Raw genomic sequence first — 15,509 nt, 5'->3', positions numbered from 1 at the left:
TGCGTCAGCGCTTGCTCCCTGGAGCCTGCCTGGCCAGCCCCGAGCCCTGAGAGGGGTCAGCACGTAGCCACCAGCCCTGCCTCCTGCCTGGTCCCGGGGCCCGCTGTGGGACGCCAGAAGCTGAGATGCACATCACGCCTCCTCGGGGACGACGCACACCCTGCTGCTACTTTACACACGCATCGAATCCCGGGACACAGCCCGGCTCTTATCTCCCTTCCTAGAAGAAGAAGCCGATGCAAGATGTGAAGTGATTTGCACCGGTCACCGGAACGGTGAGCCAGGTAGGCTGGCTCCGAGCTCCGCACCCTGAGCAGCCGGGCTCTACGGCTCTGAAAGGCCCGCTTTCCCTCCGCTTCAAGGTGGTGCGAAGGAACGAGTGACCTGGTTGCTTGTCCGCACGGGGCGGGACAGCTTTCTCAGGCTGCCATACGACGCCAGCAGCACGCCTCCTTCCCCTCCCTCTCATCTGTGACTGCAAGACCTCACTGCCCCTTCTAGTCTGTGCTTTCTGGGCCGAGGTCTGACTGTTCTTGCGCCTTTCCCAGACCCAGACCTTTCCCGGTGGCTCCCAACATGGTTTCCTGAGGCTTCTTCTCACACCCCACACCGCTCACTCTTCCTCTTCGTTCCCACCCCACCACCCCTCTCACTTTCTGGGTGGATTTGTGCATCAGGGCTCCAGCGACCCCTCTCATTGGCTGTGGGGCAGACATCTGCAGGCAACTGGCCAATCAGAAGCCTGCCTCTGCCCCACCGTGGGTACCACGGGCTTGTTCTCCCCTGGGCATTGTGAGCATGGGTCTGGGTGTGCGTGGGGTAAAGAGATTGATGGGGGGTGAGAGGGACTCTGTCTAAGAGGCCAGGCATGGGGAGAGAGGGGCTCAAGGTGAGGCAGAGTTGGGACCATGGATATAAACCCAGCACTAGCCTCTGTCTCTCCCAGTTTTGAGTTATGGGTCTTCTCTGTGGAGTGTGTTAAGTACAAGGATGCCAGTTCCAGACCTCCAGCGATCTCATCCTCACCTCCATTTTCCTCTGCCCAGCCTGTGGGCCTTAGGAAGAGGGCATGGACCTTGTTGTTTACTCGCTGGTGTTTGCTCCTGGGGCTGGCCTTGGTCCACTTAGGGCCAGGCCAGATGGCGTAAGCTGGATGGTGTAACAACCCTTCCTTCTTTTTTGGCCAAAAGGCTGCCCCTGACCCAATTTCAGGAGGGCTCTGAGGCCGAGGTGTTTGTCCCCAGGGAGAGGCCACATGGAGCCCCTCAGGTCCCTGTGCCACCACAGGTAGGACAGTGGAGGGGAGCCGAGTCGTGGATATCCACCGAGGCCAAGAACCCAGCTGCCCCCGGTGACCCTCAGGTGTGGCTGGTACTGCCAGGGGCTCCTGGCTGGCCTGGGGACCTCAGTGTGATAAGGAGTGTGCTGCCTTAGTAGCAACCCAGAAGCAAGAGACAGAAAGGCTCAGGGGGAGACACTCTATCTACAGACTGAAGTGACGTCTGCAAAGCCTACCTGGCCTTGCAAACTGTGCAATCACAGTCTTCAAATGAAGTGGGGTGGGGTGAGGCAGGAGGAGCCCACTGGCCTGCCCCTGGCTTTTCCCTGGTGTGAGGAAGCCCTAGGGCAAGGATTCAGCAGTCAAACTGGGACCAGCTGCCTGCTGGCTGGATCAGCCCTCACAATGATCTGCAAATCTTTAGTGAGTTTACCTAGAAGGTCTCTGGAGGTGGAGGAGGAGTTGTACTTCAGCCTTCAACCCATCCCTTTCACCAGGGAGTCCTGGGCAAACTCACCTGGGAAGGGAGTGGATTCTCACTGTGTATGTTTCAGTCTCAGATGCTGCCTTTGTCTCTGGGTGTGTATGTCAATTAGAATTAGCTGTGGTTGTGAGTGACAGAAAAGCCCAAACAATACTGTAGTCAATAAGACCGACATTTATTTCTCTCTCACATAAATGAAGTCTGGAGGTATTCAGTCCAGGTTTGTTATGGTAGCTCTGCCACCATCAGGAACCTGGGTTCTTTCTATCTTACTGTGTCACCAATCTCAAACACGGCCTCTACCTCATGGTGCCACGTGGTTGCCAGAGCTCCAGCCATGATATCAGCATTGCAGCCAGCTAGAAAAAGGAAATAGTGAAGAGGAACACCTCCCGCCCCCCTCCCCGCCCTGCTGCGAAAAGTCACATTCATAAGTCACACAGGATACTTCTCTGTGGATTCTATTGGGCAGAATTTAATCATATAGCTTCAAATAGCCTCAAGAGGAGATTAATAAAAAACGTAGTCTTTAGTCTGAGTGGTCATGGGCTAAGCTTAAAACCAGGGGTCTTGTTGCTGAGGAAGAAGATGGAACACATACTGGAGTAGAACTAATTGTCCTTTCCACAGCATGAGACCTGAGTAGAAGGTTCTGGATGCTGCATGATTCCCATAGGCTCCTCCGGATGGCAGCCTGGCTGTGGTGAATGGGGTTCTGCCTCCCCATCTGGGTTCTGTCTCCAGCTTTGGGACTTGAAGTTCTCCTTGGAGCTGTGGTGGTAGCAGGAATACGATCTCCCTGGCGTCTCCAGCAGGGAGAGGATGAGTTTGATGATCAGGGCCAGCCACGCCATCCCAAAGAGGATCCATAGGGACACTGTATTCTTGTACCATAGCGGGTACCTCCGGGAGGGGTCCATCCCTGGGGGGAGAGGCAAAGTAAGAGGATGGAGGCCTGGGAAGGTCAAGGCCACATTCCCAAACAGAAACAGACACACATGGCTTGATGCATATGAGCAGAATATGGGAAGTTCAAATTGATTGGAGATTGCTGGCCTTGGGGCCACCTCTGTAGGACTCTAGGAAGCCTCCTTGGGTTGATGCCTTGGGTTTGGAAGCTAAATTTCCTCTTTGGCTTTCTGACAGATTCTGCGCTCTATCCCAGTGGTTCTCAAAGTGGGGTCCCTGGACCAGCAGCATCAGCATCACCTGAGAGTTTGCTAGAAATGTAAATGGTCGGACCCCACTCCAGACCTACCGAATGCAAACTCTGGGGGTTGGCTCAGCAATCTGTGTTTTAATAAGCCTTCCAAGAGATTTTAATGCCTTCTCTGTTGTTTGCCTGTCTCTGTGTTTGGTTTCCTCATATCTAAACAGAGGCAACTTGCCAGGAGCTTTAGGAAGCACAGAGGGAACCACTGGAGTTTGTATCCGCCTCGGTTCTTCCTAGCTGTGTGACCGTCATCTGTCTGAATGCCCCTCCCCTGTGAAATGGGGAAGATGATTATTTTCCAAGGCCCTGGTTTTTGGGATGAAATCATAAACTCTTCTCCCAAGGTCCTTATCTACTCCTCCAGCCTCGATTTGCACACCTCTTCCCACTGAGTGCTGTGCTTGTCACTCTGGGCTTTCCCCACTTCCTCCGTCTATCATCAGTCCTGCCTTTGCATTTGCTGTCCTCCCAGCTCAGAATGCTCTTCATTTCCAATTCTTCTTGGCTTAGTTAACTTCCCCTCATCCTGCAGATAGATCTCAGCTAGTCTTCACTCCCAGAGATGAGGCTGAGCCCCTCTGTTACACTCTCTCCCAGCCCATGTACTCTGCCGGCTAAGCTACTTATTCTCTCTGGGACTTGACTTCCTCATCTATAAAACAGAGACAACAAGAGGTCCACCTTCCAGGACCGGCTTCAAATATCTAAGGTTTTCAGAATGGTGCTTGGCACATAACAGGTGCCCAAGACCTGGAGTTGGGTGATTGTTTTACTCACCATTAGACCCCCACAAGGGTGCTCCCAACATAGTCAGGACTGGATAAGCAATGGCAGAGGGAAGGGACAGATGGAGGTCACTGGAGGCTTAGCCTGCTCCATAACTTAATTTTTCCCTCTTTCCTAGGGGTCTATCTTGCCTCCCTCATCAGATCGGGTTTGTTCAAAGGGCGAGATCTGTCTTCTTATTTCCTCAGCATCTTTTTCTGTCTTCAGGTCCCGTCCCACCCACCCCTCTGTCCACTCCCATCCTGCCCTGCTGGCCCCAAGACAACCTCTCTTCCCAGTCACTGAAGCCTGGGCCCCTCTCCTGGGCCCCAGCTCGGGAATGAGCCTGCAGCCCTTGACCCCACCTCGCCGCCTGGCAGGAGCCAGGATTGGATTAAGCTGATTGGGTTATGGGGCCAAGATTCCGCTGGCGGTCCCAAATGAGATCAGTGGTGAGCCAGCTCTCTGCCCCTGCCACCCACCAGTTCGGCTTGCTCCTGGCAACTGAGGGGGAGGAGGTGTCCTTCTCCGGTTTGATTTCATTGTTTTAGCCGAAATCGTAAGTGGCGGGAGATCTGGCAGCTGGCAAGGCGCTTCAATGAGTTGCAAATGCAATTGGGGGATGTGGGGGTATAAGGCCGGGGGGGCACAGATGGCTGGGACTGGGGTGCCGCTCTTGGCCACGGCCTTCGGGGAAAGAAGAGCGGCCGTGAAGACAGCACCCCTGTGGTTGCTGATACAGGGACAACGGGCACCCCGAGTCCAGACTGTGGACCTCAGCATTCCCATCCAAGGAAAGGGTTTGACCTTATCCTTGGAGGACAGAGAAGGTCAAGAGACATGAGGAAGAGGCAGGAGTGGGGTTTGTCCCCGCTCAGCCTTGGAAGATTCTGCAACATAGGTATCCTGGCTTGGGAGTCTGTCTTCGACCTGCTCTGGGCTTGCCGGCTCTAGGACCTTAGTCAGCCTCTTTCCCCTCTCTGGGCCTCAGCTTCTGCTTGCAGATGAGGCATTCAGGGGGTCTGTGTGTGGTGCAGGAGGCTGTGGCAGGACCCATCACATCTCGCAGGCCTGGGCTGAGCCTCTTCCGGCTGAGCTCCTGGTGGCCCAGTTGCAGGGTGGAAGAGGGAGAGCTCAGAGTAGAGAGGGAGGCAGGGCTCAGCCACACAGAGGCCCTTGCCAAAATCATGGATTTTGGACTCTATCCTAAGACTGTGGGAAAACACTGAATGTTTTCAGAGGAGCTGGGCAGGTGACATGATAACACCTGTCACTTTTAAAGGTCCTAAGAGCCAAGGGTGGACAAAAATACAGGCTGCACAAATCCATGGGTGCCATTCCGTTGTGCTCTGTGTGAATAGCAACTCCTTAGGGTTGTGCAGTGCTCATCTTTGTAGCCAGCCATGTGCACCTGCTCTGCCTGGACTAAAGGGATGACAGTGGGAACAGAGAGGAGAGGACAGATCCCAGAATCACTCTCTGAGCTGTGAGGGGGCTAGATGTGGCCCTTGGAGCCACTGGGCTCAGCTCTCCTTAGACACATCTCTCCATTTTGAGGGTAGGAGTGAGAGCATACTCAGTTGGAGGAAACCTCCAAGATTTCCTTCGAGAGCAACAGGCTTCCTCCCAGGATGGAGGATATCGGGAAGGGACAGCGTGAGGCCCCTGACACAGGACCCTTCTTCCCAAGGAAGGAGAGGTTCGGGGAAGGGGGCTCTGCACACAGGTGAGAAGGCCATCACCTAGCCCAGGCCCCCCATTTTATAGACAGGAACACTGAGGCCCAGAGAGGGGATGTGTGAGGTGGTCTGGAAAGAGTATGAGCTTGGGAGTCAACGGATCAGAATTCGAGCTAGCTGTGCAATTGCAGGCAAATGGCTTGGCCTCTTTGAGCCTCAGCTTCCTCCTTAGTAAAATGGGCAAAAAATTGTCACTCTAGGTTGCTTGATGAGCTAACTGCTTGTTACTTTGGTAAGACCTCATTTCAATATTCCAGGCAGGGTTCTGTCTCTAAAGATGTGAAGAAAGACAGGGCCTCCTCCCTAATCGAGGGCCAGGGATCTGAGGGAGGGTGTAGAGCCCCTTGAGACCACTGTGCTGGTCGTACCACTAGTCACTGAAGTGGCCACTGCTCTTATGGTGAACCTTCGGGGAGGGCAGCAAAGGGGGCTGATGAGGCGGAGCGGAGGGCCCAGCCACCCCTGAAGCCCCACAGAATGTTCCTCTACCGCCACCTGCTGGGCACCTGCCTCATCTTTATTATGCAAGGCCCGAGGTTTCTGGGCCCCTCGCCTTGCCCACACTGGGTGGTGACCACTGATCTAACCTCACCTTGGGCCTTCTGGACCACACAGCCCTTCCTTGCTGGTGCTCAAAGCTTGTCTGCCAGTTGTTTTCCAATGCAGACTCTCCTGCCTAGTCCCTGGGGCCACGTGGAACAGATGGACCGCGGCCCAGGGAGAGTGGGAAACTTGGCATTTCATGGGGCAGGGTGAAGTGGGGAGGAGAGACCCCGGGACAAGGAAGGATCAGGGAGGGAGGTCAGGGACTCCCCTAACTTGGTGAGCGCTCATAACAATAGTTGAGCCTCAGACATTTCCAGTGCTTGTCAAGAGGGCCAGGAGTGTGACTTACAGCCAGCCCCAAGCCCTGGGGTCAAACTCCAGGCGTCACTTTTTAGCCGGATCTTGGCCCCATCACACAACAAAGCAGGTTGAACTTGCCAAGGACCGTGTCCTTTGGACTTTGGGCCTGCAAACCCCCACGGGGCCTGGCACGTAGCAGGTGCCAGCAGACGGAGCGGGCGAGTGGAGGGAATGGAGGCCGGCAGCTGCGTGTCCAGGCCACTCTCCCACCGCCTGCAGGGCTCTCTCACCAATCACGTAGTCGCCGAAGCCCACGGTGCTGAGGGTGATGAAGGCGAAGTAGAAGCTCTCCACGTAGCTCCAGCCCTCCATGTGGCAGAAGAGCAGTGGGGGAAGCAGCAGGAAAAGCAGGAGGCCCGAGAAGAGGGCACCAGCACCTGCCAGCCACCGAGCTTTGGTCGGGTCCTGTGGGTGCACATAGAGCCCTGTGTGGCCTCTACCCAGTGCTGGGGGACCAGACAGCCGGGGGGGGGGTCCCGAGTTGGAGGCAAGGCGAATGCTCCCTGCCAGGAGGAAGGGGCTGCCCTTGCGACCCCTCTACGTAGTCTGTGTTCTCCAGGTTCTTGGGCAAGACCTTGGCTGGCTCATTCCCTTCCTGTCCCCCAGGTACCACGGCGTCTCCCCCACTGATGCCCCTTTATTACTAAAGACCCCATTCTGGGCAGTGGCCTCCAATCCCACCACATCCTCACCAGGAACCCTGCTTTCCAGAAGTAACCCCTGCTCCTCTGGGCCCCCGATTCCCACTACCTGGCTCATCGTAGCATAACCCACCCCTCCCCTTACTCCCACAGCCCCCTCACCTGCCAGGCGCCCCCCAGCCTGCGGGCACAGCGGTGCATCCCCCTCTGCATGAGATGCCCCAGTCGGTTGAGCACCACGAGGTTGAGCGGGATCCCCACAAGAGCAAAGAAAATGCAGAAGAGGCGGGCGGCCATCGTTCGGGGGCTCAGGTTGCCATAGCCTGAGGCGAGATGGAGGCACATCAGGGGCCCTTTCCATCCCCAGGGGCCACTGCTCCTCACCCCCTCCAGACTCGGCAGCTGGTATTTACCGAGACCTTTTGTTCCCGCTCCAGGACCGTGCCTTCATTCCCCCAGTCCCACCTCACAACCGGCTGTCCAAGTGGGGATCACGCCCCATGTTTTACGGACTGGAAAACAGAAGCTCCAGGAGGCTCAGAAGTGTGTGTGAGCGCAAACCCACCAAGTGTGAGACTCCATTCTCTCCCTTTGTTTCCCCCTCTGTGGACAGACAGAAGGACGTGGAGAGGGACACAGAAGGGTGTGGAGCCTGCAGATGCCGCACCTCTGGGACAGACACCATTCCAGCCAGGGCCCTGTTGCCTCCAGACTCCTGTCTCTGGGCGCCGCCCCAGGCCTATGCAGTCAGTCTTGCTTGGGGCTCCAAACATCTCTCGGGCTCCTTCTTCGTCCTTCAAAGACCTCCTTCCCCTCCCCCGATACATCTCTTACACATCTGATTCTGTCTTGAAACCTGATTGCCGGAGGGCCCTCACTAATGCACCTGGGCTCCCCCCCCAGCCCCTTGGAAGTGAGGGGCGGTGGATGGACCATCAGGTGCCCTGGGGGAGGGGGAGGTTGGCTATCTTCCTGTCATGAAGATAAGGGATGGGGAGGCTAGGGGGACGAAGCATTCCTCGAAAGATTCCATCAGCCTGGGCATTCTTTCCTCTATCATTCCTCTCCATCTCTGTCCCCCCACTTCTTGGTCAGCACCGCTGTCTTGCCTTGAGTCAGATGCAAGCCTGATTATATCGTTTCCCAGGATTCCTCGAGTCTGCTGAGGAAAGCCCAAAGTCTCACCCAGCCAAGCTCATCTGGTCCCCCACTTTCCCAGTTCCAGCCACATTCCTGCCCTGCTGAGTCCCCAGCCCCTTCCTGCCTCTGTGTTTTGAGCATGACTCTCCCTCTACCAAGAGCATAGAAATGGCAGCCCCAGTGCCATGGCTCCCCCAGCCCTCTGCCGGCTTTGAGGGGAACCCACTGTATGGGAATGATTTGTTTCCAAGTCTGCTATTCTCAAGGGCCCCTCAAGAGCATGGGCTGAGTCATAATCAGCTTTATATTCTCAGCAACTGGCACAGGATTTGACACCTCATAGGTGCTCACCAAATGTGTGTTGAATGAGTTTTAAGAATGAATGAATGAATGAATGAATGAGAAATACAGGAATGAATGAGTCAATAGATGAACAGATGCCCTGCACCCTGCACCCCCTGGGGAAGCAGACTGGGTCAGCACTCCTACATACCCCATGCTCACTTGTATTGGTGGTTTACCTCACTCTCACCTTATTGGGGGGTCTCAGAGGGCATAGTCCCAAGAGTGGCCAAAGCATGCACTCATCTAGAGCATGGGCTTTGGAATCAGAGGTGCTTCCTGCGTTTGAATCCCAGCTCTGCCCCTTGAAGGCTGTGGGACCTTGGGTGAATGGTTTGACCTTTCTGAGCTTCTGTGTCCTTGTCTGTAAGATGGGTATACATCTACCTCACAGTGTGCCATGGGACAAAAGGAGGCAATGGAGATGTGTCATGGATAGGAATGTGTCCCCTCAAGCATCTAGTATACTGAAGCTGCTAGAGGAATGTTTGCTTCGTGAATGAATGGATGAATGACCCAACTCCACTGTACCAGCTTCTGGTCTGAGGACATCAGCAGCCCCCTTGCTTTAGAACCCCATGCTCCATCTAAGCCACCTCTCATTTCAGCAGGCCTCCCACCTGTCACCTCTTTTCCATTGCTAGTCCAGCCCCAGGACATCCTGAGAGAGCCCTACCAGGAAGGCCTTGTGTGGCTGCCCTGCACCTCCTCCAAAGTCAGGCCTCATTTCCAACCTTTCCAGTCACCTCGTCCTCCTTCCTGTTGCCCAAGCCCAGCAGTCACACTCCTACCTCAGGGCCTTTGCACTTGCTTCCCCAGATATTTAGATGGTTTTCTCCCTCATTCTGTTCATGTCTCTGCTTCAAGTTTACCGTATCAACAAGGCCTTCGATATACAATAGCCCCCTTCACTATCAGAGCCCCTTACCTGGCATTATTTTTCTCAAAGCCCCTCCCACTGAATATTGTCTATGTATCTATTTGTTGGGTGTCCTCTTGCACTAGAATGTCAGCACCCTCCAAGGGCAGGGACTTGTCATTTTCCGCTCACCATTGTTTCCCCAGAACTGTCAGGCTCCCACAGCTACTAAGTCTATTTGTTGAATGAATGCATGACTGGATAAGTGAACGAATGAGCAAGCCAGAGATGGAGTTCATAGGTGATGGACAAAGTGGGGGCTTAGGCCTGTCTGGCTGGTCTAGAAGTGTTCAAGGGCCTGTCAGACCCTATTTCATCTTGGGTCTTGGAAAGTACAGCCTTTACTGGGTGCTGGACCCAGGGCCCCAGGGACGCCAAGGAGGCAGTCCTCTGCTGTGTCTCTCAAATTATTCCTTCCTTTCCTTGTGGAGTGTTCCATAGGTACCCCGTTTCCTATCTCTGCCTTCCTCCTCCTCTCTCTGCAACCCCTCTGCATGCTCGTGCATGCGTGTGTGGTCAGAATCACAGGGACATGAACTTCCCTACTGTCCACCCCAGAATGGCCCTCTCTTTCTTCCTGTTGTTTAGAATTCCCACTCTATCTTGTAAACCTCCTAAAGGTTTATGCTTAAGAGCAATATTGTCCCCTAGCTGGGTTTCCAATTCCAACTCTGCTGCTTATGTGACCTTGGGGAAATTGTGTAACTTCTATGTGCCTCAGTTTCCCCCTCTGTGACATGAAAATAATAAGCCCTATCCTTGGAGATAAGGCCATATGGACAAATCTCAATTGTAAAAGAGCCCCTCAATTGAAATCTCAATTGTAAAAGAGCCCCTCACAGTGCCTAGTACAAGTAGATCATGTGTGCAGGGTGGGGTGGGCTCCCCCTTCCTCTGCCCTTCTTCCCTTCAGAGAGAGCTGCATCAGGCCGAGTAAAGAGGAAGGGACAGGCTACCAAAGTCAGAATTCAGAGGGCCAAAGTCCAGGGTCTGGGGCAAAGGGTGTAGGAGGTGTAGGGTTTAGAGACTAAAGGCCCCCACACACCAGGGAGGCCTCCCTGCAGTGACTGCTCCTCAACATCCCCTCCCACCCTGGGACTCAGTGAGTACAGGTGGAATGGGTATTTTTGGAATTCATTAACGTGTCAGGGTTTGTTGAGTGTCCACTGTATCGGGGCTTTGTACTAGGCTCAGCGGGTGTAAAGAGGAATAAACACCATCCTGGCTAGTCCTTCCAGGGTCACAGGGTCCGTGGAGTCTGAGGCGCCTCCCCCAAGCATGCTTGCCTCAAGGAGGAGGGCTGCCCAAGCTCCTGTGTAGCCCTCAGACCCGTTTCCAAGAAGTATTTGCTGCTTTAAAACTAGATGGAGAGTCCTCTGGGTGCTCCTGCCTGGCTCCACTCTGGGGAGGACGGAGGCTGGGACCCTGGTTCCTGGGGAGAGGATCCTGGCGCGCCCAGAGCTGGTAGAGGTGGCCCTGGCCAGCAGTGGTGTCAGCCTGCCACCTGGTGGTAAATCCAGTGTCATGCAGGGCGGGGCAACCCCAAGGGCAGGGGGATGGGGTTCTGGACTTGAGTTATTTCTTGGGTTTCAGAGCTGGAGGGACCTAGGCTGCTCTTCTCCTTCCCTTTCCAGCAGCCCCCAGGCACCTTCCCAAGACAAGTTCTACCTTTGCTCTCCTGAAGGCGGGGCTGGGGAGACGGGATTGAGATCTGGCTCCAGGGGTCCCTGTGTGTGAGGGAGGAAGTGGGCTTGGAGAAGATGGTGAGGAGGGTGAAGGGTGCCACAGTGAGCTGGGGAGAGGCTTCCAGGAATGGCCACCTTTCCCCAATGCTGAGAAGAGGGGCCGGAAAGGCTCTTTTTAGATTTCGGCCCCTCCCTCCTTCCTAATTTTCCCTTGCCCCTCGTCTCCACCCCTGGGCTCAGTGTTGGGTGGGCTTGGCTCTGGACACTTATAAAGTTGAGAAGCATCTTTACTGCTGCACAGGGGAGACCCCCTGCTTCCTGAAAGGTTGTGTGAGGCAGAAATCCTCCAGAGCAGCGCTTCTCAAATGTGAGTGTTGCACACAAACCTCCTGGAGACCTTGGTGAAATGCAGAAACTGATTCAGCAGATCCCAGGGGAGCCCGAGATCCTGCCCACAGGCAGTGGCCACACTGCAGGGGCTGACTACACTTGGAGTCACGGGGCCCTAGTCACCCCTCTAAAAGGCACTGGTCCCCTGTCCCCCATCCTCTAGGGGGAGACCAGCCTCCCCAGTCCCACCCACTCTTACCAATGGTGGTGACGGTCGACACGGAAAAGAAGAAGGAGCCCATGAACTCCCAGCGTCCCATGCTGGTGGTGTTGCCAAGGACAATGTCCCCACTTTGGTATGCTTGGATGATGCCCTGGGGGAGAGGCTGCAGTGACCACCAGGCTCTGTGGGGCAACTGGGCCCCTGCACCCAAACACATACACATGTGTGCATGAATACATGCACATGCATGTGTGTACAAACACACACACACACACACACACACACACACACACACACACACACATTCATGGACATTCAACCACTATTCAATCTCAGCCCTTCCAGGGCAAGGAGGTTCTTCCCCTCCACCCAGGGCCTCCCCAGGGGCAGGGACCATGGGGACAGCTCCTTCCCTTCTTTACCCTAGACCCCAGGTCAGCTCAGGGTGTCTCAGCAGCTGGAAGAACACCATTCCATCCCCCCTCCCCTGCTCACTCCCATCCTTGCAACGAGCACTGCCAGGCAGGACACGTGGTGTTTTAGGGGACCCGGAGATGTAAGAGACAGGATCTCAGTCCTCAGCGGGACAGAGACAGACTTAACTCATACAGTGCAGCCAGTGCAGCTTTGGGCATTAAGGCGGTACAGCTGCATGACCCTGGACAAGATACCTAACTTCTCTGTGCCTCAGTTTCCTTATCTGTAAAACGGGAATACTAATAGCACCTACTTCATAGAGTTGTTGTGTGGGTTAAATGTGCTATTCGGTGTAGACTTAGAACAGTACCTGGGACATGGTAAGTGCCAGTGGTTGCCATCATCCTCATGGTTACAAATATAATAATAGGAATGCAAAGAGGAAAGGTGTTCATTCTGCTGGGGGTAGGGGCAGAAGACTTCATGGAGGGGGTGAGGTTTTAGTTGGGCCTTCTTTGAGAGTTGAAAGGGACTGCTCCTGGTGGAAGGACATTTAGGGAGATTTAGGGATTCCTGCGGGGCAGGACTGTGCCTGGGATTTAGTACAGGGAGACTGAAAGACAGGTGGGGGCCAGGTCATGCTTGGCTCTGCCATGCCAGGGATGGAGCAGCAGGCCTCTCCCAAGGTCACCGAGCAAAGAGGAGGCAAGATCCGGTTTGTGTGTTCCCTGGCAGCTGGCACCAGAGGTGTGAGCAGACCAGAAGGGGAGAGAGCCTTGCAGGGGCGAGTAGCCTGCATCCTGGCCGAGTGGTCCAGGAGGAACCGAGAGGAGATACTCAAAAGCCTAGGCCGTTGGCCCTATTTGGTGTGGGTAGTGAGGGAAGCCTCTAAGACCACTGTGGGAGTGTGTGGATGTGGGGCCGATGACGGAGATTTGGAATAGGTGGAGGTGCAGGGCTGGGAGGAGGAGGGCTGCTTGCTCTTGACCTTGGGGGAATCTGGGGAAGTTGCATGTACCTGTCTGTACTCAGTGGGAGATCTGGGCTTCGGACACACCAGATCCTTATCTCGGGGATGGTGGAAGCCACGGGATGGTTGAGGAAGGGGCGAAGTCGAAGTGCGTGTGGAGCAGAGGGGGTTGGAGGGGAAGCTAAGGAGATGAAAGCCCTGCAGGAACTTTGGGGAACATCCCCCACAGATCCGCACCGAGCCCCATCTTGGTGGTTAACAGGCCCAGCTCCCTGGCTATGCAGCCATGTACTTGTATTTAACCTCTTTGAGCCTCAGTTTCTTCATCTCGGAGATGGGATGTAGGTGAGGATGAAATGAGTAAATGCAAGTTAACCCCCCGGAACAATGCCTGACACACAGCGAGGGCTCTGCAGAAGCACTCTCTGCTATCATGGCCATCACTGTCATCCTCCCTGGGCCAGTGCTGCAGGTAAGGGAGGTTCAGCACTTCTGCAAAAGGGGTGCCGCCCAGCCTCCAGGACAAGGCAGTGCCGCTGCATTTGTGAAAGTGTAGAGGTGGGGGGTGGGTGGAGGTGCGACGTGAGGTCCTTAGCAGAGACAGTCCTCCCGCTGCCCAGTCAGCCCAGGCCAAGTGCTCAGGACCCTACCACTGTTCCAGTGCAGGGTCACTTCCCACCCAGAAACGTTTCCCTGCTACCTTCTGGGGACTGGCTTCGGAATGGCCGCTCTGGGACTCAGGCCCTGCCCTCCTCGATGGAGGCGGCGCCAGGACTGCGGGTCCGGCATTTGGGGCTAGGGACACAGCTGTCTGGGTCCCCGGACCCAGGGAGGTCCCGGGACGTTAAAACATCAGCCAATTCTGGGCGGGTCCCGGTCGGGTGTGTCCTGCCCGGAGTGAAAGGAGACCTCCATCCATCTGCGATTCCCCCCTTCCCCAAGAACCCTCCCCTGCCTCTCCCCTCCCCCACGCCCCGCTGCGTCCCGCACTCCCTGAGCAGTCTCTGTGCTCCGGGACCTCTGGATCCCCCGGACGCGTCCAGCCCGAGTCCGAAGACCCGGAGTAGAGCGGGATCAGCCAAAGAGCGCCCCTGTGACTGCCCCCCGCTTCTCTCAGAGCAGGTCTGTGCACTTCGAGCTCCCGGCCCCATACCACTCACCCGCTGGGACAAGAGCGCCCTGGACCCTTTCCTACCCCAAGACTCCCACTCAGCGCATCCTCAGACACTGCCCGTCGCCCCCTGTCCTCCTCGCCCCCCCCCCCCGGTCGCATGTTTGCACTCTCTGTGCAAGGCCTCAGGCGCGCCCTTCCGTCCTTGGCCCGCGGTGCGACCCCGACACAGCGGCGCGCGGGCCTGGTGGGACCCTCGCCCCGCCACCTCCCCGGCCGTGCGAGCGCCCCGCCCCGCCAGCCCCGGACCCGGGTCGGCGCGCCCCCTGTCCTCCCCATGCTCAAATTCCGGTGTTGGCGCCTGGCAACCCTCTCCACGGGGCGGGTCGTGCCCTCTCCGCCCTACCCGGGCACTGAGCGCCGCGCCCGCTTCCCTCCCGCCTCAGCCGCCGGTCCCGCCGCGCTCCAGCCCGACCCTCCAACCCCCGCCCGCCCCAGGAGGTCCGCGTCGAACCCCTCCGCCTCTCTGTCCCCTGAGAGCTGCCGGCGGGGCCCGGGCCGCAGCCAGGGCGTGCCCCCTCGCCCCCGCCGTGCCCCCCGCTCGCCCGCCCCGCTCGCCCCTGACCCGGATCAGAGAGTCCAGCGCCGGGCCGTCCAGGCACGTGAAGTTCTGCAGCAGCGCCCACTTGTCGCGCTGGAACCTCGCGCTGGAATCGCGCGCCGCGGGGCTCTCCAGCACCCAGAACACGCCGGTGCCCAGCGCCAGGTAAACCAGGTAGGCGAGCAGCAGGAGCAGGGTGCCCGGCACCGCGCACTCGGGAGCCCTGTGGTCGGCCTTCGCCCGGGCTGGGGGTCTGCACAGAGCCAGAGAGGCAGGGAGGCCTGGGCCTGGAGCCATGGGCCAGGTCTGAGTCGGAAAGAAAGGGCTAGGAGCTCGGCTGGTCCCCTCCTCAGCCAACGCCTGTCTGTGGCCAGTTTTCTCAGCAGAGGAGGCTTGCTGGGGAATGGGACAGCCCAGCCCCACCCCGCACAGGGATCCAATCCCAGGGACAAAATGAGGCCGGAGCTGTGGGCATCTGGCCCCGCCTTGAGTGTGTGTGGCGTGCTCACCCCCCAGGCCTAGCTCAGGGAGAAGGGGAGGGCTGCGGGGTGACCACAGGCCTCAGAGGGAAGGGGCCCAGAGCCCCCCAGGGTGTCCTACTGTAGGGAGCAGAGGGAGGGACTCCTGGAAACTCCACGCAAGAGGAAGAGAAAGTAGAAGACATGTTCATTGCCTTAGGGCCCCAGCCTAAGTTCTTGGATCCTGGGACTATCACCAAGGACTTGCCACCTGTCAAGTCCTCCC

At 56.7% G+C, this 15,509-nt stretch overlaps 1 protein-coding gene across 1 annotated transcript; it reads right to left on the bottom strand.

The window, feature by feature from the left end:
• Nucleotides 1-1,938: 1,938 nt before the first annotated feature.
• Nucleotides 1,939-15,201, bottom strand: KCNK17 (potassium two pore domain channel subfamily K member 17). Its single transcript, XM_036074695.2, has 5 exons — nt 14,790-15,201; nt 11,703-11,817; nt 7,190-7,350; nt 6,617-6,791; nt 1,939-2,685 (listed from the first exon to the last, which is right to left on the bottom strand). The coding sequence occupies exons 1-5, from the start codon at nt 15,060-15,062 to the stop codon at nt 2,375-2,377; spliced, it is 1,035 nt and encodes a 344-aa protein (XP_035930588.1). The 5' UTR covers nt 15,063-15,201; the 3' UTR covers nt 1,939-2,374.
• Nucleotides 15,202-15,509: the final 308 nt, after the last annotated feature.

Source organism: Halichoerus grypus, chromosome 9 (assembly GCF_964656455.1).
Source record: "Halichoerus grypus chromosome 9, mHalGry1.hap1.1, whole genome shotgun sequence".
NCBI lineage: Eukaryota > Metazoa > Chordata > Mammalia > Carnivora > Phocidae > Halichoerus > Halichoerus grypus.
The sequence above is the reverse complement of the archived record's forward strand: the minus strand, read 5'-3'. Positions and strand labels throughout refer to the sequence as shown.

Excerpts from the sequence above, each read along its gene's own strand:
- KCNK17 (XM_036074695.2), bottom strand. The coding sequence starts at position 15,062 with ATGGCTCCAGGCCCAGGCCTCCCTGCCTCTCTGGCTCTGTGCAGACCC. Across the intron at positions 11,818-14,789 it reads CGCTGGACTCTCTGATCCGG|GGCATCATCCAAGCATACCA; the intron begins GTCAGGGGCGAG and ends CCTCTCCCCCAG. Across the intron at positions 7,351-11,702 it reads GTCGACCGTCACCACCATTG|GCTATGGCAACCTGAGCCCC; the intron begins GTAAGAGTGGGT and ends ATCTCGCCTCAG.